Genomic DNA, 26,717 nt, shown 5'->3' on the forward strand with positions numbered 1-26,717 from the left:
AACTCCCAGGGGTTGGAGTGAGGCAGTTCTAGCAGAACCCTTGGGCCTCTGACCAACCTGCACCCCATTTCCTGAGGAGGCAGAGTCCCTCAAGGGGGGGGGAGCTCTGAGGGTTGACCACGAAGGCCCCCAAAGAGCCTCTTACCTGGTTCAGAGGAGTAGGTCTGTCTGTCCTCGGGAGCCATCTCCTTTATATCCCGCTGCCCCCACCCCTTGCCTAAATTTGGAGTCCTTCCGGAGGGACCCTCCCTCCCACCTCTCTCGCCTTCCAGCTCCTCCTCTCTTGATCCCTTGGCTCTGGAGGTGACAGGAGGACAGCAGGGCCTCTAGATTTGCCCATGAAAGGTCTGTCGCCCTAGCCCCTCTGGCTCCAGGGCCTTTTTTTAGTCCTTGGGCACATTCCTTCCCTCCAAAGAACTGATGGGCAGATAGCAGGAAGACAGGACTTTCTCACACAACCGCTCCTGCCCGCCAGGCCCTTACCTTGGTTATTTTTAACCTGAAGAGTGAGTTGAGCACACTGGGCAAGAGTCACCTTCTCCTGCAGGCCAGATGCTTGTCCCCTGCCCCCCAGACATGGGCTCCCCTCCCTTCTACCCATTTCCACCTTGGCCTGTCCTCACACAGCCCCGGGCTAGGAGCATCTCCCCACCCTCTCTGACCTACAGTCCCACAGTGCCAGGGGCTGGGAGCTGGAGCCATGATGCCCAAGAAAAGGAATCTGCTGCCCAGCTCCACGACTCAGTTTCCTTTTATCAGGAAACAAACGTCTGTGTTGCTCTTTCTCTGCAAAATGCAGTACCTGGTTTCCTTCTGTTCCTCAAGTCTCCAGGCAGGTGTCCTCCTGGAGACTTGAGGCTGTACTGCTTTGGGGACACATCTGAAGCTGCCCAGCCCCTCCCCTGATGCTTCTGATATGGTGGCCACCAGCTATCCTCTCAAAGAAGAAGGAATTTTCCCACGCCACCATAGCAGATTTGCACTCAGATCTACAGTCCAGTACCCTCACACATTCACTTGACCACCACACACCCATGTGCATTCTTAGCCACACACATGCAGATTTTTCACATTTTACATGCTTATGATCGCAGATTTTCCTACTTGCTGTTGTGCACACCAACACACACATTTGCACACCCACATTCACACGCAGAAGTTTTACCCTCCACTGCCACCCTCTGGTCCTGGTGTGGGGCAGGGAGGGGGTGGGGAGAGACAGGAGGCATTAATCCCAGCGCCTGAGGGAGGAGGGGTGGGGGTGGGGGGCTGCTCCCTTCCGCCTTTCTGGGCTGCCAGAGGGTGCAGGTGCTGCTGAGGCTGGCTGGGGCGCCTGGCAGGCCCAGGGATTTACACCAGCTGGGCCCCAGGCTCTACATTCCAGGGGGTGGGGGTGGCGGTGGTGGGGGGCCGGGGGGGGGGGCTCTGTAGTCTGTCCTCCTCTCCCCAGGGAGAATTCTGGTGTACCCTCCCAACTGTCCTGGGGCTCATACTCACAATGCCCTTCTTTGTGGGCATCCCAAATCCCAGGCCCTCAAGGGCCCCCACCCTGTCCTCCAGTGATGCCCCCTCTCAGAGGCAGTAGGTGTCAGGTCTTCAGCAGGCCGTGCCTGTTATGATTAAGTGGACATTGTGTTCAGGAAACAAAGCCAGACTCCCCTGCTCTGGCTTTCCCCCACACCCTCACACGCAGGAACACTCTCCCAGCTCCCCCCCCCACCCCCCATCCACTGTCACCTCTCAATATAGCTCTAGAGTGTGGAGGTGGGTAGGACAGACAAGGGTCAGTTTCTCCGGGTAGGAGAGGTGTCCATTGAATATTTGGTTTCTCCTGCGAGATCCACAACTCCCTAGGACCCTCCACTGCCCCCATTATTAGACTCAGGGATACACACCCATCTCCATAGGACTTATACCCTATACCTAGTGTCCTTGGGAGTGACCTAAGTCAACTCCACATCCACATCTCCTGCAGGTACATACACCAAAATGTTACCCCCAAGGGACGCAGGCCACCTGTTCCCAGCTCTAGGTCACTTGAGGCCCCAGTGTGCAAGCTAGGGGGTTACCCCAATGCGTCACTGCCTGGTTCCCACTGCCCTGGGGATGTGATAAGGGACTAAGAACACCAGGTCAGGCTGGGTCAGGTCTAGCTGATAAAGACTAGGCTTTGTCCTCAGGGAACCCTGTGTCCTGAGCAGGCCAGACTCAGTAGAGGTGATGGGTGAAGGGTAGGCTGACAGTGCCCACTGTCTCCAATGGAAGGAGGAAGAGGGAAGAGGTTAAGTTGATTCCAGGGCTCTGCCCCCCTGTCTGGTCCATTTGCCCTCCTCTTCCTTCCTGATAGGTCCCCACCTAGCCCCAGGCTCTCACATCCATCCCTGTGCTCCATCCTCCCTCATCTGCCTCCTACAGAGCTCTTCATTGTGCTGGAAGTCCTGGAGCACAAGGGCATGCGATGGAGGCTCCTGCCACAGGTGAGGGACACCGGGTCACCTCCCTGTGCCTGGCTCCTTGGATCTCCGTCTGTCTCTGTCTGACCTCCCTTTCCCTCTGCCTGGTTCCCTGTCTCAAAGTTGGACCTGGCCTCCGATTCTCCCTGGCGCCAGGTTTCTGCCCAACTTGGAGTCTGCCAGGCCTGCATTTCCAAGAGTCTCTGCTTTCTCTCAGCTCGACCTCCGCTCACCCTCTGCCTGTCTCTTCTCTGCTTCCACGTCTCACTCCGAGGTCTTTGTCCACCCCTCTCTAATGTCACTATTCCTGGCCTTGCTGATTTACCTCACATCTGAAGGTGACCCGGATTTCTTCCCTTGCTCAGTGTCACCTCCCTCAGCTCTTGCAGCATCTGTCTTCAAGGCCCACCCTGCCCTTCTGCTCTCCCACCCATCAGCCCCCTCCTCCTCTCTCTCCTCCTACTGCCGGCTGCCAGGCTCTGCTGCTGTCCGCCATGTGGTCTCCACTGTGTCTCTAGCCTCTCTTCTCTGCTCTGGGAGCTTATGTCCTCAGGGTGTCCCTGCATCTCCCTTTTCTCTACCAATCTCCTCATTGTTCCCAGGTGGTCCTAGGGCAGGTGAGTGGAGGGGGCCTCAAGGAGAAGGGTGGGAACCCATGAAGGCCTCCTCACTACTTGTATTTTTTCTTTGTTGGTTCCCCTAGTCCCCTGCCCCCTCGATTTCTTGAGTCTCCCCACTCTCTCTGATGTCTGTCACCCTCCTCAGTTCTTTCCTTTTTCCTTCCCTATCCCCTTTCTCCCTGCTTCCCTGTCCTCCTATTCTCTGATTCTTCCTGGGGTAGGCCTTCTTTCTGGCTGCTCAGAGTAGGGGTGACCAGGAGCCTGGCTGGGATGGCTGTGTGGTAAGGTGCAGGAGATTCAGTCCAGGGCTAGCCAGGCCTTCTGGGGTTCCCAGTGGGTGGCCGACTGCCCCATTCCTTGCAAGATGCTGTGACCCATAGGCCCAGGCCTTCTCTAAGTAGCCCAGGTGTGGCAGTGACTCCAGGGGGCCAGGCTTGTTTAGTTGGGGAGAGGCTTGCTCCTTTCTCCACTCCCGAGCCCTCTGGCTGCCCACCCTCCCCTCCCCAGAGTCCTGCTCACTTGGGACTCTCCTCTCCACAGTCCCTTATCTGTCTGCCTCCCCTCCATATGGCTGGCCATAAATGGGCCAAAGATCCTCCATCTTCCAGCAAGCAAGGTGAAGAGGATCTTGGGAAAGGAAGATACAGCAAGAAGAAGTGAAGGAGAAGAAAGAAGTGCTGTGGAGAGAGGGGGATAGGAGGAAGATAAGAGGAGGAGAGGAGGGTGGGCCCAGGGTACAGTTCTGACTGTGATGAGGAAGGCGCCCTGGCCTTAGGTTGCTTAGAGACAGAGGTGGCTGCATCTGTAAGGATGATGGGCTACAGCCATGAGTCCGTGTGCCCTCTCAGAGACCTGCTGTAGGCTGGGACTTAGAAGTCACTACCCCACACATCAGAGGGTACCCCTACACACTAAACCTCCTCCTGGAGGCTCAGGCCTGGTGCTGTTAGGGGTGGTGGGGGGTAGTGTCAATCAGCTGGGATATAAGTCCATAGCTGATGGGCTCTGCCTGCTCTAGGCAAGACTTAAAGGTTTTCCTAAATTTCCCTTAACCCTGATGGTCTCTGGGCCAGGGAGAGGACTGGGAGGAGAGGTGTCACCTGCTGAGAAGGAGGTGAAGGGGAGCGTCTGGGTCAGTCCTGCACCAAGGATGCTCAGAGACTCACAGTTTTCCAGGAAGGCCTCCTTGGGCTGTGTATAAAGCCGCCCCTCCTCTCCTGGATTCCCACCCCCCATCCCCCTGACCCCGTTCATGTCCCCATGGCTGGCAGGCTTTGAAGAAGAGTCTGAAGGCAAGATATTGGCTTCAAAGAAAATAGCTTTACTCTGCTTCATCCAAAGGGGCTGCTATATAGACTCTGGAACTGGGGGCTTCGTCAGCACCCTCGGGACTGGGCAGATCAAGAAGACGTGGCAAAGCTATTCCTCATTCAAGCCCTTGTGAAAGGAAACAAAGTCCAAATTAGCTTTGGGGAGGTGGGGATTGGGCAGGGATGGGCACAGAAAACAAAGGGGAGACGGGGCACCTGATGGGGTGGAGGACTGCTGTGGGCCTGAGGGAGGCCCCCATGTGAGGGATGTGTCCTAAGGGCTGGTGTGGAGGAGCGAGGGCTGGAGGGCAGTGCTCTGAGAGGCCAGAGGGAATAAGCCTGGGCAAGGACAAAAGGGTCCTCTGGGATGTCCATTTTAGGACTGAGTTACAAGGCTGTAGGCCTAAACTAGGTGGAAAACAAGAGGAGGCCAGCAGTTGAATTGAGACATAGACACAGTGGGTATATACAAATTGGCACCTACTAGGGTTGCTGACCACCTTAGGGCTGGGATTCACAAAATCATTGAAAGCTGGAGTTGGAAGAATCTTAGAAATCACAGAGGATGGCATTACCTCACCCTCTGTGGCTTCATGGTTCAGTTGTGGGGAATGAATGAAAAGGAAGCATCCCTGATGTGAGGGGGCTCTGTCTGGGGGACACTGATGTTGGCAGGTGTGCTGACATGCAGTGACTAGTGGGACCCAGAGGAGGGACCCACCTTGGTGCCGATGTCGCGGCTCTTGGCCCGCAGCTTGTTGACCTGGGACTCGGCGATGTCCGCCCGCTCCTCTGCCTCATCCAGCTCGTGCTGCACCTTGCGGAACTTGGACAGGTTGGTGTTGGCCTGTTCCTCCTGCAGGGGCGTTTGAAGGGGGAGGATGAGGTGAGGGGAGGCCAGAGATTCTTTCAGCCTCCCAGCCTGGAGGACTGGCTCAGCAATGTTCCTCCCTCAGGCCCCTAGCAGAGCTACTCACCGCCTCCTCGGCCTGGCGCTTGTAGGCCTTGACCTTCAGCTGCAACTTGTCCACCAGGTCCTGTAGCCTCAGGAGGTTCTTCCTGTCCTCCTCCGTCTGGGGGTCGGGGGGGGGGGGGGGGGGGGGAGGCAGGGTTAGGAGTGAGGAGGGCACACTCATTGGAGGCAGCGCACCCCTCCCCCGCCGTGGTCGTTACCCTGAATGTAACATCCTCACCCGATTCTACGTTCTAATCCCCACCAAACACTTGCACCTTCCTTATAATTTTTATGGTAAAAAATTATTTAATTTAATAATTAAATTTAAAAAGTAACTAATAAAATTAAAATATTAAATAATTAAATTAAATTAATTAAATTATTTTTAAAATATTTTTTTTACCAAAAAAATTATAATTTTTTAATGGTTTGTGCCAGGAGAGAGTCTAGGGAGCTGCTGGGACTCCTGAAATTGTGCACAAGCTCATGTGTGTGCACTGTTCTGAGGAGCAGGCCCTTAGGGGTCCTGGGGCCCCGTGGAGAAAAACTCTCCTGCCTAGAACCCAGCATGACGTGTGTATAGAGAGACGGTAACTTTTTGGATTAGAGCAAAAACAAAATCTAATTAGGAGTCTGATTCTAGAAAACATAATGGAAAGGTAAAGTCTATATCTCTATAGGTAAACAAAAAATTCTGAGGTTTGTGGAATGACTTTGGTGTATTTTTTGTGTATTTTGGTGGTCATGGCACCCAACCAGAATTTGGCAACATATTTGCTTTCTGGTAATCTGCATTGGGTGAGCTCTGTCTGGAGCTCTCAGTGTTGTCCCCAGGGGACAGGTGGAGGGTGAAGGTTGGAGGTAGAACTCCTAGGCCAGGGGGCTCAGAGGCTGAACTCTAGCCAGGGGACAGTTCGGATAGAAGACAGCTAGGCAGGATGGAAATGGGGCAGCCAGGGGCGGCATTCCCACTCCTTGTCCTGGAGGAGGCTACGAGAGAGCACTTCATCCCTCGTGGTGGTGTCTCCCTGGCTTCAGGTCACGGTGCAGAGGGTCCAGCTGCAGAGCAGCCCCCACGCCCGCACCTGGTAGGTCAGCTCCTTGATGCGGCGCTCACTCTTCCTCATGCCCTTGACCGACTCCGCGTTGCGCTTCTGCTCGGCCTCCAGCTCATTCTCCAGCTCCCGCACCCGGGCCTCCAGCTTCTGCAGCTGCTTCTTGCCACCCTTGAGGGCGATCTGCTCGGCCTCATCCAGCCTGTGCTGCAGGTCCTTGATGGTCTGCTCCATGTTCTTCTTCATGCGCTCCAGGTGGGCGCTGGTGTCCTGCTCCTTCTTCAGCTCCTCTGCCATCATGGCAGCCTGGGGACGGGAGACACGTGTAAAAGAACAGAGGCCCGGGGCCTCTTGTGCTTGAGGATCACCTTTTTCCCATCGTGGCGTTTGTTTCCCGAGGCCCTCAGACTCACGCAGCTACAGAGTCAACTTGCCACGGCACAGTGGCCTGGCCTGGACCCAGGGCCCCGTGTCTTTAGCGGGGGCAGGAAGGGGAGCAGTCACTCACATCCGTGATGGCCTTCTTGGCCTTCTCCTCGGCGTTCCTGCACTCCTGCACGGCCTCCTCCACTTCAGTCTGAAGCTGGGACAGGTCTGCATCCATCTTCTTCTTCTGGTTGATGAGGCTGGTGTTCTGAGGACCAAGGTGGGCAGAGCATGAAAAGTACTGAGCATTCATGGGTGGCTTCCAAACCTCACGTGCTGAGTCCGGCCAGCCCGTGCTTCCCTCCAGGAATGCCCAGGGGAGTTGCTCACCTGGGAGTGCAGCAGCTGCACCCGCTCGCTGGTCTCGATCAGCTCCTGCTCCGCCAGCTTCCGAGACCGCTCCGTCTGCTCCACCACGGCCCGCAGCTCCTCCAGCTCAGCCTGCAGCAGGTTGTTACGCCGCTCCACGATGGCGATGTTCTCCTTCAGGTCGTCGTTGGCACGGACCGCGTCGTCCAGCTGGATCTGGGTGTCCTGCAGATCAGGAGGGTGGGCATGAGAGAGCGGCTGGCCTCTGGGCCCATCGGAAGGCTGTTACACTAGGATGGATGCCGGTGCAGAGCCCAATGTGGTGGGTCAGGAGGGCCTGTGAGATATCTCTGCAGTGGCCAGGGGACATCACCACCAACTTGGCCACATGGATGCCAGTCTGTCTCTGAGTAAGGTGACTTCCTGCGTCAGGAGTCTCCATGTACCTTCAGCAAGCTCTGGAGACCCTTGACTTGCTTCTGGGCCTCAGCGGCCATGCGATTGGCATGGCTCAGCTGGATCTCCATCTCATTGAGGTCGCCCTCCATCTTCTTCTTCACCCTCAGGGCCTCGTTGCGGCTGCGTGTCTCTGCATCCAGGGAGGTCTGCAGCGAGTCCACCACCCGCAGGTGGTTGCGCTTGGCCTGCTCCATCTCCTCGTCCTTCTCTGCCAGCTTCCGCTCGATCTCTGCCTTGATCTGGTTGAACTCCAGCTGGGCCCGGAGGATCTTGCCCTCCTCATGCTCCAGGGAGGCCTGGGAGAGGGTGGGGAGAGAGGGTCCAAGGCAGACAGTCAGGGCACAGGGCCATAGGCAGGGGTCTGTCCATGAATCATCACAAAGTGAGTTCAAGAGTGGTATTAAGTGGTTAAGTCAAAGAAGCAGAAGGAGGGAGAAGAAAAGCGAATTTAAAAGAAAAAAAAAACAGGACTAAGAGAAGGTGATTCAGACCCTCACTGAGGAGAGCGAGCTGTGAAGACAAAGAGGAAAATGAAAGGAAAGGTGTTGCCAAGGAAACCGACGGCAATCAGGCTCAGAATGTAAAAAAATGCTGAAGTGGAAGGCAGAGGCGGAAAGAAGAGGGGAGTGGAAATGGGAAATCTTGTCTAAGATGTAATGGGTAAAATGTTTGTGTGAAGGAACAGAGTGACCTGTCCATTCACTCATTCATTCATTCATTCATTCATTCCACAATGTTTGTTGAGTGGCTGTTATGTACCAGGCACTGTTCTAGGCTCTAAGGATGGAACAGTGAACAAAACAGACAACAGGGAGATGAGAACAGTGACCACAGCCTAGGGCTCGGCTCCCCCCCGCCCCCAACCCCGTGCCACCTGGCACACACACACACCTCAGCCTCTTCCAGTGCTGACTGCAGCTCTAGCTTCTCAGCTTCCAGCTGCTTGCGGACTTTCTCCAGCTCATGGATGGTTTTTCCACTGGAACCCAGCTGCTCAGTGAGGTCAGAGATCTCCTCTGTGGAAAGAACGGGGCCACTCAACTGGGGGTTGCTGTGGTCCAAAATGTGGAGCACACATCTTGGAGCCCCTGGGTGGCACCACATGTGGACACTACCCCCCGCCCCTCCGTGGTCTCTCAGGCCCTAGCGCACCCTGAAGGTTCTTGTTCTCCCGCTTGAAGGTCTCCAGGTGCTCCAGGGACTCCTCGTAGGCATTCTTGAGCTTGAAGAGCTCTGTGCTGAGGGAGCGCGCCTCCTTCTGCGAGGACTCCAGCTCTGACTGCGACTCCTCATACTTCTGCTTCCACTCGGCCAGGATCTGCGGGGACCAGGCTCACTGCGTGGCCCCCAGCCCCGCCCCAGCCCCGCTCCAGGGCCTGCCCAGGTCCCTGGGCTGGGCTCAGCCTCCTCCCCTGCTCTCAAGGAGGAGGTCCCAGTCTTCATGGTGACGTTGGCCTCCCTGCTCCGCCCCTGGCTGCAGCCCCCAGCTCGGGCCCACCTTGTCAAAATTCCTCTGCTTCTTGTCCAGGGCTGCGGCGGCTGCATTGGAGCGCTCCACATCCACCATCAGGTCCTCGATCTCATTCTGCAGCCGGTGCTTGGTCTTCTCCAGGGATGAGCACTTGGCATTGACGGCCTCCACGGCCTCCTCTGCGTCCTGCAGCCGCTGGGCCAGCTTCTTCCTGCCCGGGGCAGTGGGGGTGTGGCAGATGGGAGAGGGTGGGGAAGATGGAGGGTATAGATTTGGACAAGGGGAAACAACGTGAGTGTTCTAGAAAACAATCCTTGAAAATTCAGAAGCATTGTTGGAAAAGCTGAGGACAGGCCCCAGGAGGCTGAGAGGCGGGCAGGCAGAGGGTCTTGGTGGCAGGTTGTGAAGACCCACAGAACCCAAGAGGGCCTTCTAGGTGGTCTCCCCTGACCCTGGGCCAGCCTCTATGCTGCAGACATGGAGGACGCATGGGCTACTACAACACCCCCCACCCCTGTATCCCCCATCCCACCACAGCACCCTGCCCCAGGTGGGAGCACTCTGCCCTCAGACAAACCTTTTGTTCGTCTTATATTCGGATGAGAAACATAACGCGAGCAAAAAGCTTCCCTGAGAGGAGAAAGAAGTGGGGGGCCCCCAGACAGAGTTCTCCTGTGTTGTCAAAACCTGGCCAAACGTCTATCCCAAGGTGCAGAATCTTCCCAGGTCTGGGCAGGGTTGTGTCCTGCCTGCAGAGGGGCCTCAGTGAGAGGCAGGCCACCCGGGACTCACTTGGCTTCTTCAAGCTCCTCTGTCCTCTGGATGGCATCTGTCTCATACTTGGTCCTCCACTGGGCCACCTCCGAGTTGGCCTTGGACAGGACGCGCTGCAACTCAGCCTTGGCCTCCGTCTCCTCCTCGTACTGCTCCCGCAGCAGGTCACAGTCATGTCGGGCTGACTGCAGTGCGTGGGCCAGGGCGTTCTTCGCCTGGGGAGGGGTGGGCACCGGAAGGTGGGCTCAGCTTTCTCCAAAGTACAACCCCAGACAGCGCCCACATGCTCACCCTAGTTTCTCCATCCTCCCCGGGACCTCACCTATTTCTAAATCCCCCATGGGCCCGGAAAAGTCTACTGAGGACTAATAACAAAGCGTGTCCATATAGTATTGTACAGTTCACACAATGTGTCATGCCCACCACTCCTTGCTCTTCACTGCAGCAGGCATTATTGACCTCGTCCTCATTTACGGGGGCTCAAAGAGGTTAGGTGGTTCCCCCAAGATTACCAAGCTCTAAGGGACAGGTCACGATGGAAGCCCTGGCCTTTTTAAAAAAGTCATATTTTCCCCCACCCCTTTTCTTTAAATTTTTAAAAAATGTTTATTTTTGAGAGAGAGAGACAGAGCTGGAGAGGGGCAGAGAGAGGGAGACACAGAATCTGAAGTAGGTTCTAGGCTCTGAGCTGTCAGCACAGAGACTGACATGGGGCTCAAACCCACAAACCACAAGGTTGTGACCTGAGCTGAAGTCAGGCACTTAACCAACTGAGCCACCCAGGTGCCCCTAGTTTCTTTCTCTAGTTTTCAGATTGCCCTCCTAATCCCAAGACCTATTTGTACTGTTCCTTCATCCCATACTTGTGCCCAGCCAAGACAATCATTCCTCCCTAGTTTATTTCCTCTTCTCTGCCTCACTTTCCCCAACCCAGGCATTCTTATCCCATGCCCCTCTTCCTCCAGAGATGGCAACAGAAAGGCAGAGGGCCTCAGCCTGGGCAATAGATTTAGGAAGCATGTGGTAGGCTCTGGGCTATTATTCCTTTTGGAAAATGGGAGAACAGTGAAAAACAGCAAGCCTCATTCTTGGGACCTGCTTGCTCCCTGCCTGGACCTAGTGGCCTGCATCTCGGCCTCACCTTAACTTCCTCCTCCAGCTGCCTCTTGAGGTCCTCCAGCTGCTGGGTGTAGGTGAGCTTGCCTCGGGTCAGCTGGGAGATCAGTGCCTCCTTCTCATCCAGCTGCCGAGACAGCTCACCTGGAGAAGAACCCAGGCACACTCAACTCCGGAAGGTCAGTCACCTCTCTCCCCAACCCTTCCCTTAACTGTTAGGCCCCACTCTTTGGAGGTGTGTGTGTGTGTGTGTGTGTGTGTGTGTACACGTATGTGAGTGTCTCCCTAAGGCTGGGTGGCTTAGAAATGGGGGAGGTGGTGGGGGACTTACCATTCTCAGTCTGTAGCTTGGCCCGCTGGCTGGTGAGGTCGTTGACAGAACGCTGGGTCTCCTCGGCCTTGCTTCGGTGCTCATTCATCTGGTCTTCCAGGGTCCGGCACATCTTCTCCAGGTTAGCCTGAGGGAGGAAGGGGAGTGGATACGGTGGATGAAGGGTTGTAAGGGGTGCATGTACAGAAGTGAAGAGGAGAGGCATGGTAGGGAGAGGATGGGAGAACAGGGTAGAAGAAGAGAGGTGGGAAACTGGACCATCAGAGAAGAGAGGAGACATGCACAGAAAGTGAAGGTGGGTGGAGGGAATTGGGTGCAAGGAGGGTGAGCAGGTAGCCCACCTTGGCCTTGATGATCTGCTCCATGTTGGAGGTGACATCATCCAGCTCCAGCTTGAACTCACTCTTCTCCTTCTCCAGCTTCTGCTTCACACGCTGCAGGTTGTCGATCTGCTCGCCCAGCTCGGCCACGCTGTCAGCGTGCTTCTTGCGCAGGGCCGCCGCCGTGGCCTCGTGCTGCAGCGTGGCCTCCTCCAGGTCCCGCCTCATCTTCTGGAACTCGGCCTCGCGCTTCTTGTTCATCTCGATCTGCACAGACGTGGCCCCGCCAGCCTCTTCCAGCCGCTCGCTGATCTCCTCCAGCTCCCGGGACAGGTCTGAGCGCAGCTTCTCCACCTTGGCCCTGGCGGTGCGCTCGGCCTCCAGCTCCTCCTCCAGCTCCTCGATGCGAGCCTGGGCCGGGACACAGAAAGCTCAGACCCACCGCCTGCAGACCCCACCCCAGGGCTCCAGAACATTCCTGGCCTGTCTGGAATAGCAAGTCAGTTCAGTTTTATCAGCAGAGAGGTGGAAATAAAAGATTTAAGGAAGATGTTTTGGCTGCTGAGCTAGCCCTCCTTCAGTCCCGAACATTATACATTGTCTGTTGGAAGGACAGGGGGTTGAAGCTCACACTTTAAGAGGGACAAAGAGACTTATGTTCTAGGGATATTTTAAGCAGTTTAGGAGCAAAACTATCAAAAGTTTAGAATGAGAGAGCCATGTTTATCTAAAGACCTAACATGGTGTCTTCTCTAGGGTAAGAATAGAAGTCAAAGATTGTCAGGGCTAAAGGGACTTAAAAGCCATTGGTAACAGGGGAGACACAGAGACTCAGAGATCTGGAGTGGGCTCCCTGCGGTCACCAGCTAAGCCAGAGTTGAGACAGGAAGCCAGGATTTCTGCCTCCTACACCTGTGACCTTTTCAAGGTCTCTTCCTATGTCATCCCAGCCCCTCCAAGGGGTGCTTCATGGATGTGCTGGGGTAGCTCAGCATCTCCCCTCATGGACACATAGCAAGTGCCTGTAATGCTGGGGAGGACATCCTGGAGGAGGGGGTCGAGGAGGCTGACAGCCAGCCCAGGGATTCCAGCCTAGGCATCCCACACCTCACCTGAAGCTCTTTGAGCTTCTTCTGCAACTGGCTGCCGAGGGCCTGCTCATCCTCAATCCTGGCATTGAGGGCATTCAGTTCAAAGTCCTTCCTGTAGAGAAGCGGGGAGGGTAAGGTGAGGAAGGTTGGTTGGGCACCTGGAGGGCCCACCAGTGGTTGGAAATGGTAATACAAAAAATGAAGAGCAGGATTTCACTAGAAAAATAGCGTCTGGGGCTGATGTAGAGTCCTTGAAAATGTAACACATGCTGAAGGGCTGAAGTCCAACAAGAAATGTAATTGGCAGAGCACCGCAGGTGGAGTGACAAGACCTGGGCTCTGTGGGACTTCCTCTCTGTGGTTCTGTAGAATGAGGCATTGGATGAGATGGTTTCAAAGGCCCCTTTTTGCTCTGATGGCCTTTAATTCTGTTACTGTTACTTTAGACCCTTTGGTTAACCTTTCTGAACCTTCATTTCTGCTTTGGTAAAGTGGGCCTCAAAATACCATTCTTAGAAGGTGGTTTGAGGGTCCATGGGATGATATAGTCATTAGTTCATTCAACAAATGCTGCATCTGGAGAAGTGTAAAGATTCCTGAACAGAAGCAAGCCCAATGAGGATATAATCATGATAACTCTCAGAGCCTTTCGAAATCCTGACCCTAAAGCACCATAAGATCCTTGATTGTCCAAATACATCCTGCAGGTTCAGTTTCCCAAGTGTGGAAAGTGGATCTATACATTTTGGTAGAATTTGCAATAAGGATTGGATCCACAAGTTCATAGGACCCTGCACTGCTCAAGTGTGGCAGCTGACCCGTTTCTCTGTGGTCCTCCAAGTTCTCTGTGAAGGACCTGAAAAGCCTTTCCTGAGAGGATTTTGTGTGGAACCTTCCTCAGTGTTAAGCAACTGGTCTCCAAAGAGACTTGTGTGAAAAAGGAGGTGAGCTGTTATTTTCCATCTCTTCACTCCCCAACAGGAAGAAAAGGTTTGAGGGATCCAAGTTCAAGTTTTTGCCAGGGAGGACTGCGGGGCCTGGCTACACGTGTCTGGGGGAGGAAGGCCCTCTTCCTGGAGGCCTCTGCCCACAGTTTTGTAGCCACTGATGGAGGCTGCGTGGGGTTCTGAGGGTGGGTGTCTTGGGGCAGCATGTACTGTCATGGGCAGAACAGTCCGCTGAGCTGAGGGGGAGGAAGGGCACCAGGGAGGGGAGCACGCTACTTTTTCAGCCGCTCGTCCAGCTGCTGCTTGTCGTTCTCCAGGTCCATGATGCTCTCCTGGGTCAGCTTCAGGTCGCCCTCCAGCTTCCGCTTTGCTCGCTCCAGGTCCATGCGCACCTTCTTCTCCTGCTCCAGGGACCCCTCCAGCTGGTGGAGAGAAAGACCAGTGTGCCCCGTAAGACCAATCGTCCTGATTTGGTGATTTGGAAGCTCAGTCACTCCAGGGTTAGGGAATCCTAAGAAATGTCCAGGACTCAGAAAAGCTTCCCCAGAGTGGGCGAGAGGACTGGGAGAGTGCCTGGTATAGAGGGATGCTCAGTAACCATTTGATAAATGATTTAATGAATGGCTGTGTGCTGAAACCCCAAAGCTGCCTTCATTCATTCAGCATCCCGTGAGCTTCTGCAGACCTGTGCTAGGCACTTTAGACACAACCCTGAATAAATCCAAGTTCTACCTAAAGGCAGCTTTTGGTCTTAGGGCTGAGACAGATACTTCAGTAATGATAACATGGGGTGATAAGTGATCCCATGGACATATGCACAGAGAACTATCTGCAAAACAATGATCACTGAGGACCAGATCCTGCCTAAAATATCAGAGGTCCAAAGATCCTCCTTGAGGAGTCTCACAAAATTCCCAAAGAAATGTATCATGTTTTTATGTGATATCTCTCTAATCCTATGGTTGAAGGTAGAGATATAAAGGCTTGACCCTAAATCGAGAAAAGGAAGCCCATCTCTACTGTTGATCATATCAGTAGGATGAAATGGATAACTCATAATTGATCACCCTTCCCCTTTGCTATACCCCAGCTCCCTTTTAGAAAGTTATCAGGGGAGGGAATATTCTACAATCCCATCCTTCTAAACATACACACACAAATACACATGGACATGGACATGGTATATCTATGCCCTGTGACAATCTACTTACATCGTCCACCTGCTGCTCCAGCTTGACTTTGGCCTTGGTCAGGGTGTTGACCTTGTCCTCCTCGGCCTGAAGGTCATCTAGGGCTTGCTGGTGGGCCTCCTGCAGAGCCTTCTTTTCCTTGGTCAGCTTGGCGATGATCTCATCTAGCCCAGCCATTTCCTCTGTCAGGTTCTTCACCTGCCGACCAAGAACCCCATCCCCTTTAGGGTCATAGGTCACCAGCCTGGAGATGTCTATGGGGATGTCCAATGCCAAGGACCAGGACCACCTTGTGGTTTGGGAATCTTGAGGAGACCTGGGCTGGAGCCAGAAGAAGCTGCCCTCACCTTGTTCTCTGTTGCATGCTTCTCCTTCTCCACCTTGGCCAGTGTCAGCTCCAGGTCATCAATGTCCCTTTTGAGCTCAGAGCACTCATCTTCCAGCTTGCGCTTCTTGGCAGTGAGCTCTGCATTCATCTCCTCCTCATCCTCCAGCCTCTCTGTCATCTCCTTCACCTTGGCCTCCAGCTGGATCTTGTTCTTGATCAGCTGGTCACAGCGTTCCTCTGCATCAGCCAGGTTGTCTTGTTCCTGAGGACAAGGCACAGAGGGGAGGCTGATCAGTGGGTGGGGTGGCTGCCCTAACAGATGCAGGGAGGGAGAGGCTCAGCCTTCACTGTAGGAGGGGAGCTCCAGGATATCCCAGCTGAGAGAAACCTCAGAAGAATGAGGAAGGGAAGAATTTCAGGACAATATGATGGGAACATTGGGGGATGGAAGCAGAGAGGGAGGGAATCAGAAGTCTCTTTAGTTGGCCTTCTTCCTCTGGTCTACTCCACTGAAGGGAAGACACTACATTTGCTGATGCCAGCACTTCACATATTTACAACCTAGTGAGATGGGCAGCTTTATCTCCCGTCCAGAGATGAGGTCATTGAGACACAAAGATAACATGTGGTTTGCTCAGGGTCAAAAAATTATTAAGCTGTGGATCCAGGCTGAATCCAGGTGGAAAGTCTGTTTTTAAAAGGTAGTTCTTTTCCCCTTCCCATTCATTCTCTGGAGGGACCTCCTTGGAGGTGTTTGAAGTATTGACCCTAGAATCCTGTGCCTATGAGAGGAGAAGGTGAGCCCCAGGCGGGGAAGTACAGGGTGTGTGGAAGATGTTGGCTGAGCAGGGCAGGCAAGCTAGCAAAGGCCCAGGAGCCTCACCGCCTGCACTTGGAGCTGGAGGTCATTCTTCTCCTGCAGCAGGGACACCATCTTCTCCTCCAGTTCCTTGCGGCGAGCCTCTGACTTCTCCAGCGCCTCTTTGATGCGCGCAAACTCCTCCTTCATGGTGGCCATCTCCTTCTCTGTCTCTGCGCTCTTCAGCAGCGGCTTGATCTTGAAGTAGAGCTTCATCCAGGGCCAGTTCTTGACCCCCATGAAGGCCCGAATGTTCCACTGGATTATCAGCAGGGAGTCTCTGCAGGGGCCCAGCAAGGGGTGGTGAGAGAGTCCCCTCTCTCCTTCCTGTCCTAAGGCCCTGACTCCTAAGTAATGGCCCTTCCTTCCTCTATGCCGCTCTGGTCGTGAAGCCCACCCTGGGTCTGTAGGAGCCCCTCCTGATGGTCTGCTTGCTTGAAATTTCAGTGAGCTTTCTCCTGACACTGCCCCTGAACCAGCCTGGCCTTAGATGGTCAGGAGCCTCCTTCTGAAGCTCTCACCTGCGTTCCAGCAGCTTCTTGTACTCCATTCTGGAGAGCACACCCCGGGACTGGGCCTGGATGCGAGTGATGATGCGGCTCAGCCTCTCGTCACGCATCTCCTCCAGCAGCCCCAGTAGCCCAGCCTTGAAGAACACCTGTGGGCGAGGGGTGGGTGGGCCAAGAGGGGAAAGAAGAGAGGGTTCTTTTAAGGAGGGTGACACCCTAGGAAAGAACTGGAGGGAAGAGGTCAATGGCAGCTAGAGCTGGGATGGGGGTGGTGCTGGAGGGTTCACAGGGAAGGAAGCATGCCGTTCAGAGATGGTCCTAAGATGATTGGTCAAAGGGAAGGAGGTACGAGGTGAGAAGCCAAAGGACGAGAGAAGTCTTTCTGTAACCAGCTTGTCTCCTCCTTTCCCTTACCTTGGTATGGCCGAACTTGTACTGATTGTGGTCAATGTCTAGGGAGCCCAGCAGCTTCTCTGCCCCTTTCCTGCTGTCAATGAATTGGCCCTCGGGGATGGCCGCTGGATTCAGGATGCGATACCTGGAGAGGGAGGTGCCCAGAGTCACCCACGTTCTGTGCTGACCTGCTCTGCCCACAGTATTCAGGGCCACCTGTGGACTCCCCTCCCCACCAGGTCTGCCCAGGCTCCCCCTGTTTCCTGAGCTCCGGGAGACCCTGTACCCACCTCTGCCTGAAGTCCCCGTAGAGGATGCGGTTGGGGAAGCCCTTCCTACAGATGCGAATGCCCTCCAGCACACCATTACAGCGCAGCTGGTGCATGACCAGGGGGTTGTCTATCACTCCTGCAGCAGGAGATGGGGGGAGGAAGGTGTAGGGAGAGTACTGGACCAAGCCAAAAGTTCTGGGCTCTGATCCTCGCTCTATCACTCACTAGTCCGTAACCTTAGCAAGTCATTTAATAATGGAAAGTGGTCCTTTTTTTTTTTTTTCATTTTGTTCGTAGCTATACTCTTTTTTTTTATTAACAAAATTTTTTTTAATGTTTTGTTTATTTTTGAGAGAGAGAGAGAAAGACAGAGTGTAAGCAGGAGAGGGGCAGAGAGAGAGGGAGACACAGAATCTGAAGCAGGCTCCAGGCTCTGAGCTGTCAGCACAGAGCCTGATGTGGGGCTCCAACTCACAGACCACAAGATCATGACCTGAGCCGAAGTCAGATGCTTAGCCAACTGCTTAACCAGGTGCCCCTTCCTAGCTATACTCTTAAGAGTAACCAAAAGACTTTCACATTCTGTATTTTATATTGTGTTTATTATCATAGGTGGTAGCCAGGGCAAATATATCCCATTTTCTAGAGAAGAAATTAATCCCAGAGGAGTTAAGCCCAGAGAGTTTAAGGGACTTCACCAAGGTCACTAAGCTGACCAGAGCAGAGTTAGCCAAGCCTTGAATCCAGGCCCCTGAGACTCCAACTCCTAATCAGTCAAAAAAGGGTAAGCAATCTCTAAATGTCTCACTGGGGGGCTGCATGACATGAGGCGATGCCCATTTAAGTGCATGACATGGCCCCTGAATCACACTGCAAATGCAAGGAAATGGGGGTGGGTGGGAGTAGTCTACTATCTCATAGGGGATGGGAAGAGAGTGTCATTTGGAAACCACCATTGTGGGGGATTAGGAGATGGCTTAGGAGGCCCTGTCCCCGGGGCCTAGGGCATGTGGCCAGCAGTGGCAAGTTCTGGGGCTCACCTGGAGACTTTGTCTCATTGGGAATGATGCAACGCACGAAGTGGGGATGTGTAGAGCGCAAGTTGGTCATCAACTTGTTCAGATTTTCCTGTGGCCCAAAGTGCAGGAGGGAAAAGTAATGCAAGTGAAGGAGAGGGATGTAGGGAAGGGAGAGGAGAGGAGGGAAGGGAAAGAAAGACGGAGAGAATGAAGAAATGTTGGGGAGGACATGGAGGAGGGGACAGCCCGAGACCAGAGGGAAAGGGAGATATTGAGATGGGAGAAGAGGAGAGGAGAGGGCAGCCCACAAAGGGGGAGAGAATGGAGAGAAAGAAAGACAAAGAAGGAAAGGGTCACAAGGGAAGGAGGAGACAGGGGAGTCAGGGATGGAAAGGCAGGAAGGAGCAGGGCTGGTGGGTGCTGGGGAGCCTAGCTGGGTGGGGGCTGGGCTCACAGACTCACCCTGTGCAGAGCTGACACAGTCTGAAAAGATGAGCCTTTCTTGGCTTTGCCTTTGCCTTTTTCAACAGCTGTGGAAGGAGAGTCAAGGAAAGGGGCCTGAGTGGGCATGTGGGAGGCCAGAGTTGGGGGGTGGACAATCACAGGCTCTCTTTATGTCTTTGCAGGCATTTGGCCACGAGGTGAGGGTCTTCACTATGGGGGCCTCTGCCTCTCCACCCCCATTCTATCTCACTGATCCTGTACCCCTTGGGGGCAAACCTGACACAAAAGTGGTGGAATGTGCAATGAACCTGTCTCAGAACCAGGTCAGAAACGCTGCTTTGTAGTCCCCAGAGTCCCAGTCTCTACTTACGTGCATCAGCGCCCGCATAGTTGGCAAACAGGTTACTGAGCAACTTGAGGGAAGACTTCTGGTACAAGGCCACCACCGTCTCGTTGAGTGGGTCTTTGTTCTTCTGCAGCCAGCCCAGGATGTTGTAGTCCACAGTGCCGGCGTAATGGATCAGGGAGAAGTGGGCTTCCGGCTTCCCCTTAATGTTGCGTGGCTTCTGGAAGTTGTTGGACTTGCCCAGGTGGTTGTCATACAGCTTGGCCTTGAAGGTCATATCAGTGGCCTTGGGGAACATGCATTCCTCCTCCAGGATGGACATGATGCCCATGGGCTGAGGGTCGAGGGGAAAACATCGTTGAGCATGCTTCATGCAGATGCAGATGGATCCTGCTCTAAGGTCAATATTTGTTTATGGCGATGCCTCTTTTGGGTGTTAAGGTATCAGGTTCAGCTTTCAGTACAGTCATTTACAAACGTGCACCTGTTCAAGCTTTCCCAAGGTGGAAGACTTTGTGTGATTTCAGAGGGACTTTTGTGAAAGTCTGGGAATGTGGATACTCTAGGTGCTTTACACACCACTGCATTGCCCAGATCCCTAAAATGTTGGGATTGAAAACAGATACATTGTTTTTCCCTGCCCCCTGCTCAAACCAGGTTAAACCAGGGCTTTTAAACATACTGATATAAGAGGCTTTCCTGGAGCTGCCTGTCCTCCCTGTGTCCATTCTCAAGCCCCTGGGACCTCGGCTCTCCTGTGCCATCCTGTCCTGGGTGGTCAGGACAACACAGGACTCTGGAAACTAGGGCTTGGGATCGAGATCATGTTCCCCAGCAGAGAGAGGGCCTGCCATTTTGTCTGGGGCATTCATGTAGGGCGTGAGTGGGTAGTTTAGGCAGCAGGTGGAGGCAGCACCTTCTCGATGAGGTCGATGCAGGCTTGCAGGTCCATGCCAAAGTCGATGAACTCCCACTCGATGCCTTCCTTCTTGTACTCCTCCTGCTCCAGCACGAACATGTGGTGGTTGAAGAACTGCTGCAGCTTCTCGTTGGTGAAGTTGATGCACAGCTGCTCAAAGCTGTTGAACTGCGGGGGGCAGGGGTGGAGCGGGTCAGGCAGGCAGGGGTCTGAGAGGACAGTGGGGTCAGCCCAGGCCTGTGCCCCAGCCCAGTTAGGAGTGTGGCCGGACCCCTCCTCTGTCAGGCCAGGGAAAGGGAGCCCCCACTGGAAGACAGGATGATGTGTTTATCACCGCTGAGCCCCACCGCCTTTCCCACTCCTGGCCATGATGGTCACAGGTGCGAATGAGTGAGTTACTGTTCCCCCCACACTCAGGCTCCCCCAACTCACATCGAAGATCTCGAAGCCGGCAATGTCCAGGACCCCTATGAAGTATTGGCGTGGCTGCTTGGTCTCCAGGGTGGCATTGATCCGTGTCACCATCCAGTTGAACATCTTCTCGTACACTGCCTTGGCCAGTGCCCCGGTGGCATATGCCACCTGGAAGGTAAGGGAGAGACCCAGATGAGCAGAGTTAGTGGGGACAGTGAATTCCAAAGCCCCCCAGTGCAGCATGCAAGCACCCTCCCCATTTATCTCCTAAAGATGACCCACCTGCTGGACATTCTGCCCCTTGGTGACATATTCATTGCCCACTTTCACTCGAGGGTGGCACAGCCCCTTGAGCAAGTCAGCTGAGTTGAGCCCCATGAGGTAGGCTGATTTGTCAGCCTCTGAAAGGAGAGGGCAGGCAGCCAAGTTGGTAAAGGGTTGACTCCTCTACAGATGTGGCCCTCAGTGACTCCACAGCTGCCCTCCAGCATCCAGACTCCTACCTTCAGTGCCGTCTGGCTCAGCCTGCTCCTCTCGCTGCTTCTGTTTGAACTTCATGTTTCCAAAGTGCATGATGGCACCTGTCAGCTTGTACATGGAGTTCTTCTCCTCTGAAGTGAAGCCCAGCACATCAAAGGCATTCTGTAGGCAAATCCCATATTGGTGGACCCCGGAATAGGAAGTATGGTACGTAAATGAGATCCCGCTTCAGTTGGAGACAGAACTTCTTTCCTGAATCCTTGTGGCTTCTGATACTCCCATACCCGGTAGGAAACTCCAACACCAAGATGGGCAGTACGAGAGCAAGATGGTGTGCATACTGCCCCAGATCTGGCATCTGTGGTCACAACTGTCCTCTGGAGCTGCTTTGTTTACCCACTCATGATTTCTACTTTTGTCCTTCATCTGGGCCCTATACTTGCTTCCCTGCTGGAACCATTTATACCTATCTCTGGTCTTCACCTAACAGCCTGCCCCATACCCATGGTGACTGCATGACCTACCCCTCTTCCCTGGGTGATGCCTTGCTTCTTGTCTTGTCTGCTTCTCTGTCTCATGGTGTTCAGCCCTTTTTTGCTTGAACATCAAATACTGGCTACCACTGTCTCATCACACCTATTTCCCAACACATAGTGGTCATAATGCTTGTTCTGCCCCACGGGGAGGGCCATACCACTTTGAATAAGAGATAGACAGTGTCTCAGCTCTCCTACTGAGCCATTGAACTGGCCTCATTTACCCCTCACTGCCTGTCCCCTCACCTCTCAACCAGGTTCTCACACACTTACATCAGTGGCCATGAGCTCTTCAGCGTCATCAATGGAGGCCACCGTGGTCTCTCCTTGGGAGATGAATGCATAATCGTAGGGGTTGTTGGTGATCAGCAGCATGTCTGGGAAGAAAAGATGTGGTTAGGATGAGGCACAACCCCCTGGCTCTCGCTGGGGCTGCCTACCACAGCACAGGACTCGCAGGAAAGCACATGACAAGGCTTAATGTGGTCCCACATCCCACAGAACTGAATCCAGCAGTGCCATAAACCCAGGGCATGCTAGCAAGCAGCCTCAAGCAGAGGGGACCAGGTTGCCATGGAGATAGTTGGTCTCCGTTGGTAGCTCTGACTCACCCAGCAGCTCGGGCTTTTTGTTAGACAGGATTTGGTAGAAAATGTGATAGTCTCTCTCCGCTTTCAACTGGAAAATAACTCTGGATTTTTCCAGAAGGTCTGTGAACAGTAATGGGAGAAAAAAGAGAAATGTTGGGATTTAGGTGCAAGGAAATAGAGGGGAATGAATGATAAGCATAGCAAGCAAAAGACAGAGGGAAAGGGAGAGACAAAGAGAGAGGTTCCCATACAGACATGCAGAGACAGAGGTGGAGAAAGACCAGAGGGAGTCTCAGAGAGAGACAAATATATAGACCTAGAAACACAAAAGAGACAGAGACAGAAAGGCAGACAGACAGAGAGAGGAGAGAGACAGGTTGGGATCATGATGACTTAGAATGAGGGTGAGCTCAAGCTGAGTCCTAGCAGATTCATGGCACTCACAGGTCTCTATGTCTGCAGACGCCAACTTTCCGGTCGCCCCAAAATGGATTCGAATGAATTTCCCCTAGAGAGATGGAGGAGAGTGGTGATGAGTGGAGGCCAGGCTCATGTTTGACACCATCCCTTCACCAGCCCAAGTCCCAAACCCAAGGTCAGGGACCACTCACAAAGCGGGAGGAGTTGTCATTCCGGACTGTCTTGGCATTGCCAAAGGCCTCCAGGGCAGGATTGGCCTGGATGATCTGGTCCTCCAGAGTGCCCTGCAGAGGTCAGGAAGGATGGCTGGTGAGAGGTCTCCCCTTCCCTTTTTGCAGTGCAGGCCCGTGGAGGACAACAGGCCTACCTTCCCTGGGGTCTGCTCCTTCTTGCTGCGATCCCCAATGGCGGCAATAACAGCAAAGTACTGGATGACCCTCTTGGTGTTGACAGTCTTTCCTGCCCCAGATTCCCCACTGTCGGGAGAGGCAGGGGCTCATTAGGCAATGAACAGATACCGCTTGAGACAAACAGGCCTCAAGTCAGGAGAGAATGTCTAGTCCTACTCGACAGTGGGAGCCCTGAAGCAGGAGCTTCCGGGTAACGTGCATCCCAAGCACACAGCTGTACTCCGACACGCATGGTGTCAGGGAGAGCACCAGGAAGGATGACAGGAAAATGCCGGGTTTGCTGGTCTTAGATAGGCAAGGTCAACATGAGGCAATGGGCCTGGGCCACTTTGGAAAAGAATGGGGGGGCGGTGGGCGTGGCAGAATGGGGAAAGATGAAAGAAAGTGTGGAGGGGAAGAAGATACAGTGACGCTGGGCTTATGGATAAGAGAGCCATGAGTTGGAGGAGAGAGAGTGAAGGGAAGGAGAGAGGAAAACTGCCACAGGAGTGGGAAGCAGAAAGGAAGCAGGGGAGCAAAGGCAAAGGTAAAAGTCACTGGAGAAAGAAGAGCTGGCATGAAGGTAGAGGGAAAAGAGAATGGCAGGTCCTTGATGGGATCTGGGGTCCCTGATGGGGGCTGGGGTCAGGGAGGTTCTGGAAGGGACCAGGGTAGGAGGTACACTCACGTGATCAGGATGGACTGGTTTTCTCTGTCTGTTGGAAGAAAGTGGGGAGGAAAAATCAGGAGCCACACAAGATGCTTTTGCCTGGCATCCACCCACCCTACCACCCCACCTCCCTGCCTCTCTCCAGGCATCTCCCAGTGGCCCAAACCAATAGGCCCATTCCCTCCCATGGGGTTCCCCATAAAACCCTCCAGTCAAGGCCTGTCACCTGTCAGCATGTACTGATAGGCGTTGTCAGAGATGGAGAAGATGTGGGGCGGCGCCTCGCTCCTCTTCTTGCCCCGGTAGGCAGCCACCACCTCTGCATTGTATACCGGCAGCCACTTGTAGGGATTGACGGTGACACAGAAGAGGCCCGAGTAGGTCTAGAGTAGAAAAGGAGGGTTGAGTTTTTGGTGATGAAGAGGGGAGGATGGCAGATTTCAGAGTTAGAGAACCATTCCAGGAGGGGAAGAGGAGAAAGGAAAATCTATGAAAGCACTAAATCTGAGTAATCCCAGCCTGGGGGGGTATTAGAACTGAACCAGGGAGGCAGGGGCCCAGATAGAGTGCTGTAATGGTTGCACACAAAGAACAGAAACCTGGGGTTCCAGGAGGCAGGACTGTGCAGACCAGGAAGCTACTAGATTCAGAGGATGTCCTGGAGGGCGCACTCACGTAGATCATCCAAGAGGCATAGCGCTCCTTGAGGTTGTAGAGCACGGCAGGTTCGTGCAGGAAGGTCAGCATGGCCATGTCCTCGATCTTGTCAAACTTGGGTGGGTTCTGCTGCATCACCTGGTCCTCCTTCACGGTCACTGTCTGCAACAGTCCACATGCAGGCCGTACGGTCAGCCCTCCCTCCTCCCAGAAAGGAGTCAGGTGAGTTCTAGGACAGTGGTGTTCAAGAGAGAAGCACCGGTGATCATAGAGAAGACAGACGGGATGTTGGGAAGGAGAAGGGCTATTTGGCAGGTGTGGATCCCTGCCCAGAGGAAGGGGAAATCGGACTGTCCTCAGGTCTGCATGGGGTGGGTCCTGGTGGCAACCCTCTCTGTGTACCCCAGCTATGGGAGGAGTCCAGGAGGGCCACTCATACCAGCCCTGCTGCCCACCTTGCCATGCTCAGTCTCAGCAGTGACTTTGCCACCCTCTCGAGACACAATTTTGGCCTTGACGAACTCCTCTTTGTCATCAGGCACGAAGACATCCTTCTTGAGGTCAAAAGGTCGGGTCTGGGCTTCCAGCCGCTCCTTCTCTGACTTTCGCAGGAAGGGGGCGGCGGCCCCAAAGGCGGCCATCTCCGCATCCACCATGGCTGTGCCTGCAGTGGGTGGGAGCTGGAGAAGATGCTGGCTGCCCTCCTGTCCGCCCACCCTCCACTCCCTTCCCTGGGTTATCTGTTTCAGTGGGAGCCCCAGAGCCTAGCACCATACTCATGAGTCAGGGGGTCATTGTGAGTCCCTGGTTCCCTGAGCTTATCCCTCAACCACGTAATAGCCTAGCAAACCTGTCAGGCAGAAAGGGAGGCTAACTTTTGTTCAGCTTGGGGCTCTCCTAGAGGAGGGAGGAGCGTTCTGGGCTTCTCATGGGAGCAGAAAGTTAACTCCATCCATCTCTTATCCTTGTCCCTCCTTGGCACCTCCTCTCTAGTCACAGGCAAGGAGCTCTTGGTTACCAAGACATACTCCCCAAGGCAAGGCAGAAACAGAGTCCCATGCCTGGCTTTGGGGCTGTCATGGCCAATCTTCCCAGATTCCCCCACACTCCATCTTCCGCCTTCCTTACCTTGGTTTCTCGAATGTGTGTACTAGATGAAAGGGGCTCAAGCCTGCAGGGGACCTGGAAAGAGGGAAGGCTGTGTCAGGGCCATCTCCCTGCTGCTCTCTGGCTCTGCCCCTCAGCACCTGCCCCTCCCCTAGGTCTGAAAACATGTGGGGAGTGGTGGCCAGCTTCTCTGGTCCTGTCCTCTGTCTGGCTTTCCAAACACTGTTGCCCTTTCTCCTGGGCAATAGTTCTGACAGTTTCCTGATGTCCATTCATCCTCCTCCCACCTGGAGATGGTCTTTCCCTTGCCTATACTCATCTAGTGAAACTTGTCTTCTTTGAGCCACCTGAGAAACAACTAATGCTCGCATCTGTTCAGTCCTTTACAGTCTACAAAGCATTTTTATGCGCACTCTCTTACTCAGTCTTCACCCTGTTCTACAGATGAAGAAAGCAAGGTTAAGGGGCTTTCTTGTCAAAGAACACACAACTATTTAGTGGTGGAGCCAGGCCTTTAGCCCCATGTCTCATGACTAAATCTAGTTCTCTTCCATTCTGTTCCCATTTGATTGTCAGTCTTGGTAGACCCTCTCAGAGAGGAGACCCTTGTGGGCATCCTCTCATAGGCACACCCATCACACAGCCAAATGCTCTCCATATGTCCTCTGATGAACACATATGCCCGCTGCTCACACACATGCCTCATACAGACATGCTTCCTTCCTCTACCTCGGCACACACTTCCCTCCCACTGTGCCATCATGCCTGGGCAACAGACACACATGTTAAGTATGTGTCCAGTATAAATAAGCCCATATCACTGTACATTCTCAAGTATACAAACACTTGGGTCAGGCACACCACACGCCTGTGAGCTCCTTTTGCAGGGTGTACACATGCTGTAGCAGTCTTGACTTCTGAATGTGCACACAAGCACCTCCATGTGCATGGATATAGGTAGTCACTCATTACGGACCCCATAGAACTAGCTTTGAAGCATATGTACTTCTTCAGTAATTCTTCTCTGCCATCCTCTTCTCCCTCCCCTCAAATGGACCAGCTATCCTCAGGCGTGATCATAAACATGTCTCCCACTTGACATTTTTGTATCTTAATTAGGCAGTAAGGTACATACCCTCCCTCACCATGCATTGAGACTGCATGCTTGTACACAAAACACGCACGCACGCACACACACACACGCGCGCACACCTCTAATGCATAATGCATTCTGGTCCCATATGTTCAGATATAGACATCCACACACACTCCCAACACATGAGCCCTCCCACTCCCAGGGCACCTACACTCATGTTTAGACCTGCACATGTGTGCTCAATGATCAGACCTGTACTCTGCATGAAGCCCTGCATGCAGCTTGCTGTTCCTAGAGGAGCCCCTTCCTGAAACTGGGGCCCCCTTATCCCAGAGGAAGGCCTCCTGCTTGGCGCTCCTACCTGAGAGCAGCAAGGAAAGACAGAGCACAGGGGAGAGCCGTGGAGCTTGACCTGGTCAGGGGCTGTATATATCAGGCAGCA

At 53.9% G+C, this 26,717-nt stretch overlaps 1 protein-coding gene and 1 long non-coding RNA gene across 2 annotated transcripts in view; one reads left to right on the forward strand and one right to left on the reverse strand.

Moving 5' to 3' along the window:
• The window catches only part of LOC123583411, a 9,544-nt gene extending 5,034 nt beyond the window's left edge, over nucleotides 1-4,510 (forward strand). Inside the window, exon 6 of the long non-coding RNA XR_006704848.1 lies at nucleotides 2,416-4,510. This is a non-coding gene — a long non-coding RNA (uncharacterized LOC123583411). The remainder of the gene's footprint in view (nucleotides 1-2,415) is intronic.
• On the reverse strand, nucleotides 4,374-26,717 carry MYH7 (myosin heavy chain 7). Its single transcript, XM_045450432.1, has 40 exons — nucleotides 26,637-26,717; nucleotides 25,201-25,254; nucleotides 24,528-24,736; nucleotides 24,091-24,234; nucleotides 23,642-23,798; nucleotides 23,434-23,461; nucleotides 22,724-22,832; nucleotides 22,548-22,640; nucleotides 22,381-22,444; nucleotides 21,958-22,056; nucleotides 21,620-21,723; nucleotides 20,834-20,972; nucleotides 20,613-20,731; nucleotides 20,349-20,498; nucleotides 19,914-20,084; nucleotides 19,022-19,331; nucleotides 18,670-18,737; nucleotides 18,229-18,316; nucleotides 17,207-17,324; nucleotides 16,938-17,061; nucleotides 16,536-16,672; nucleotides 16,039-16,294; nucleotides 15,175-15,417; nucleotides 14,849-15,025; nucleotides 13,914-14,059; nucleotides 12,712-12,802; nucleotides 11,621-12,010; nucleotides 11,280-11,406; nucleotides 10,974-11,092; nucleotides 9,851-10,047; nucleotides 9,086-9,269; nucleotides 8,740-8,905; nucleotides 8,479-8,603; nucleotides 7,575-7,883; nucleotides 7,150-7,353; nucleotides 6,902-7,027; nucleotides 6,424-6,699; nucleotides 5,361-5,456; nucleotides 5,105-5,239; nucleotides 4,374-4,510 (listed from the first exon to the last, which is right to left on the reverse strand). Exons 3-40 carry the CDS (start codon nucleotides 24,726-24,728, stop codon nucleotides 4,493-4,495), a joined length of 5,808 nt encoding a protein of 1,935 aa, XP_045306388.1. The 5' UTR covers nucleotides 24,729-24,736; nucleotides 25,201-25,254; nucleotides 26,637-26,717; the 3' UTR covers nucleotides 4,374-4,492.

The sequence above is a fragment of the Leopardus geoffroyi genome, chromosome B3 (assembly GCF_018350155.1).
Source record: "Leopardus geoffroyi isolate Oge1 chromosome B3, O.geoffroyi_Oge1_pat1.0, whole genome shotgun sequence".
Classification (NCBI taxonomy): Eukaryota; Metazoa; Chordata; class Mammalia; order Carnivora; family Felidae; genus Leopardus; species Leopardus geoffroyi.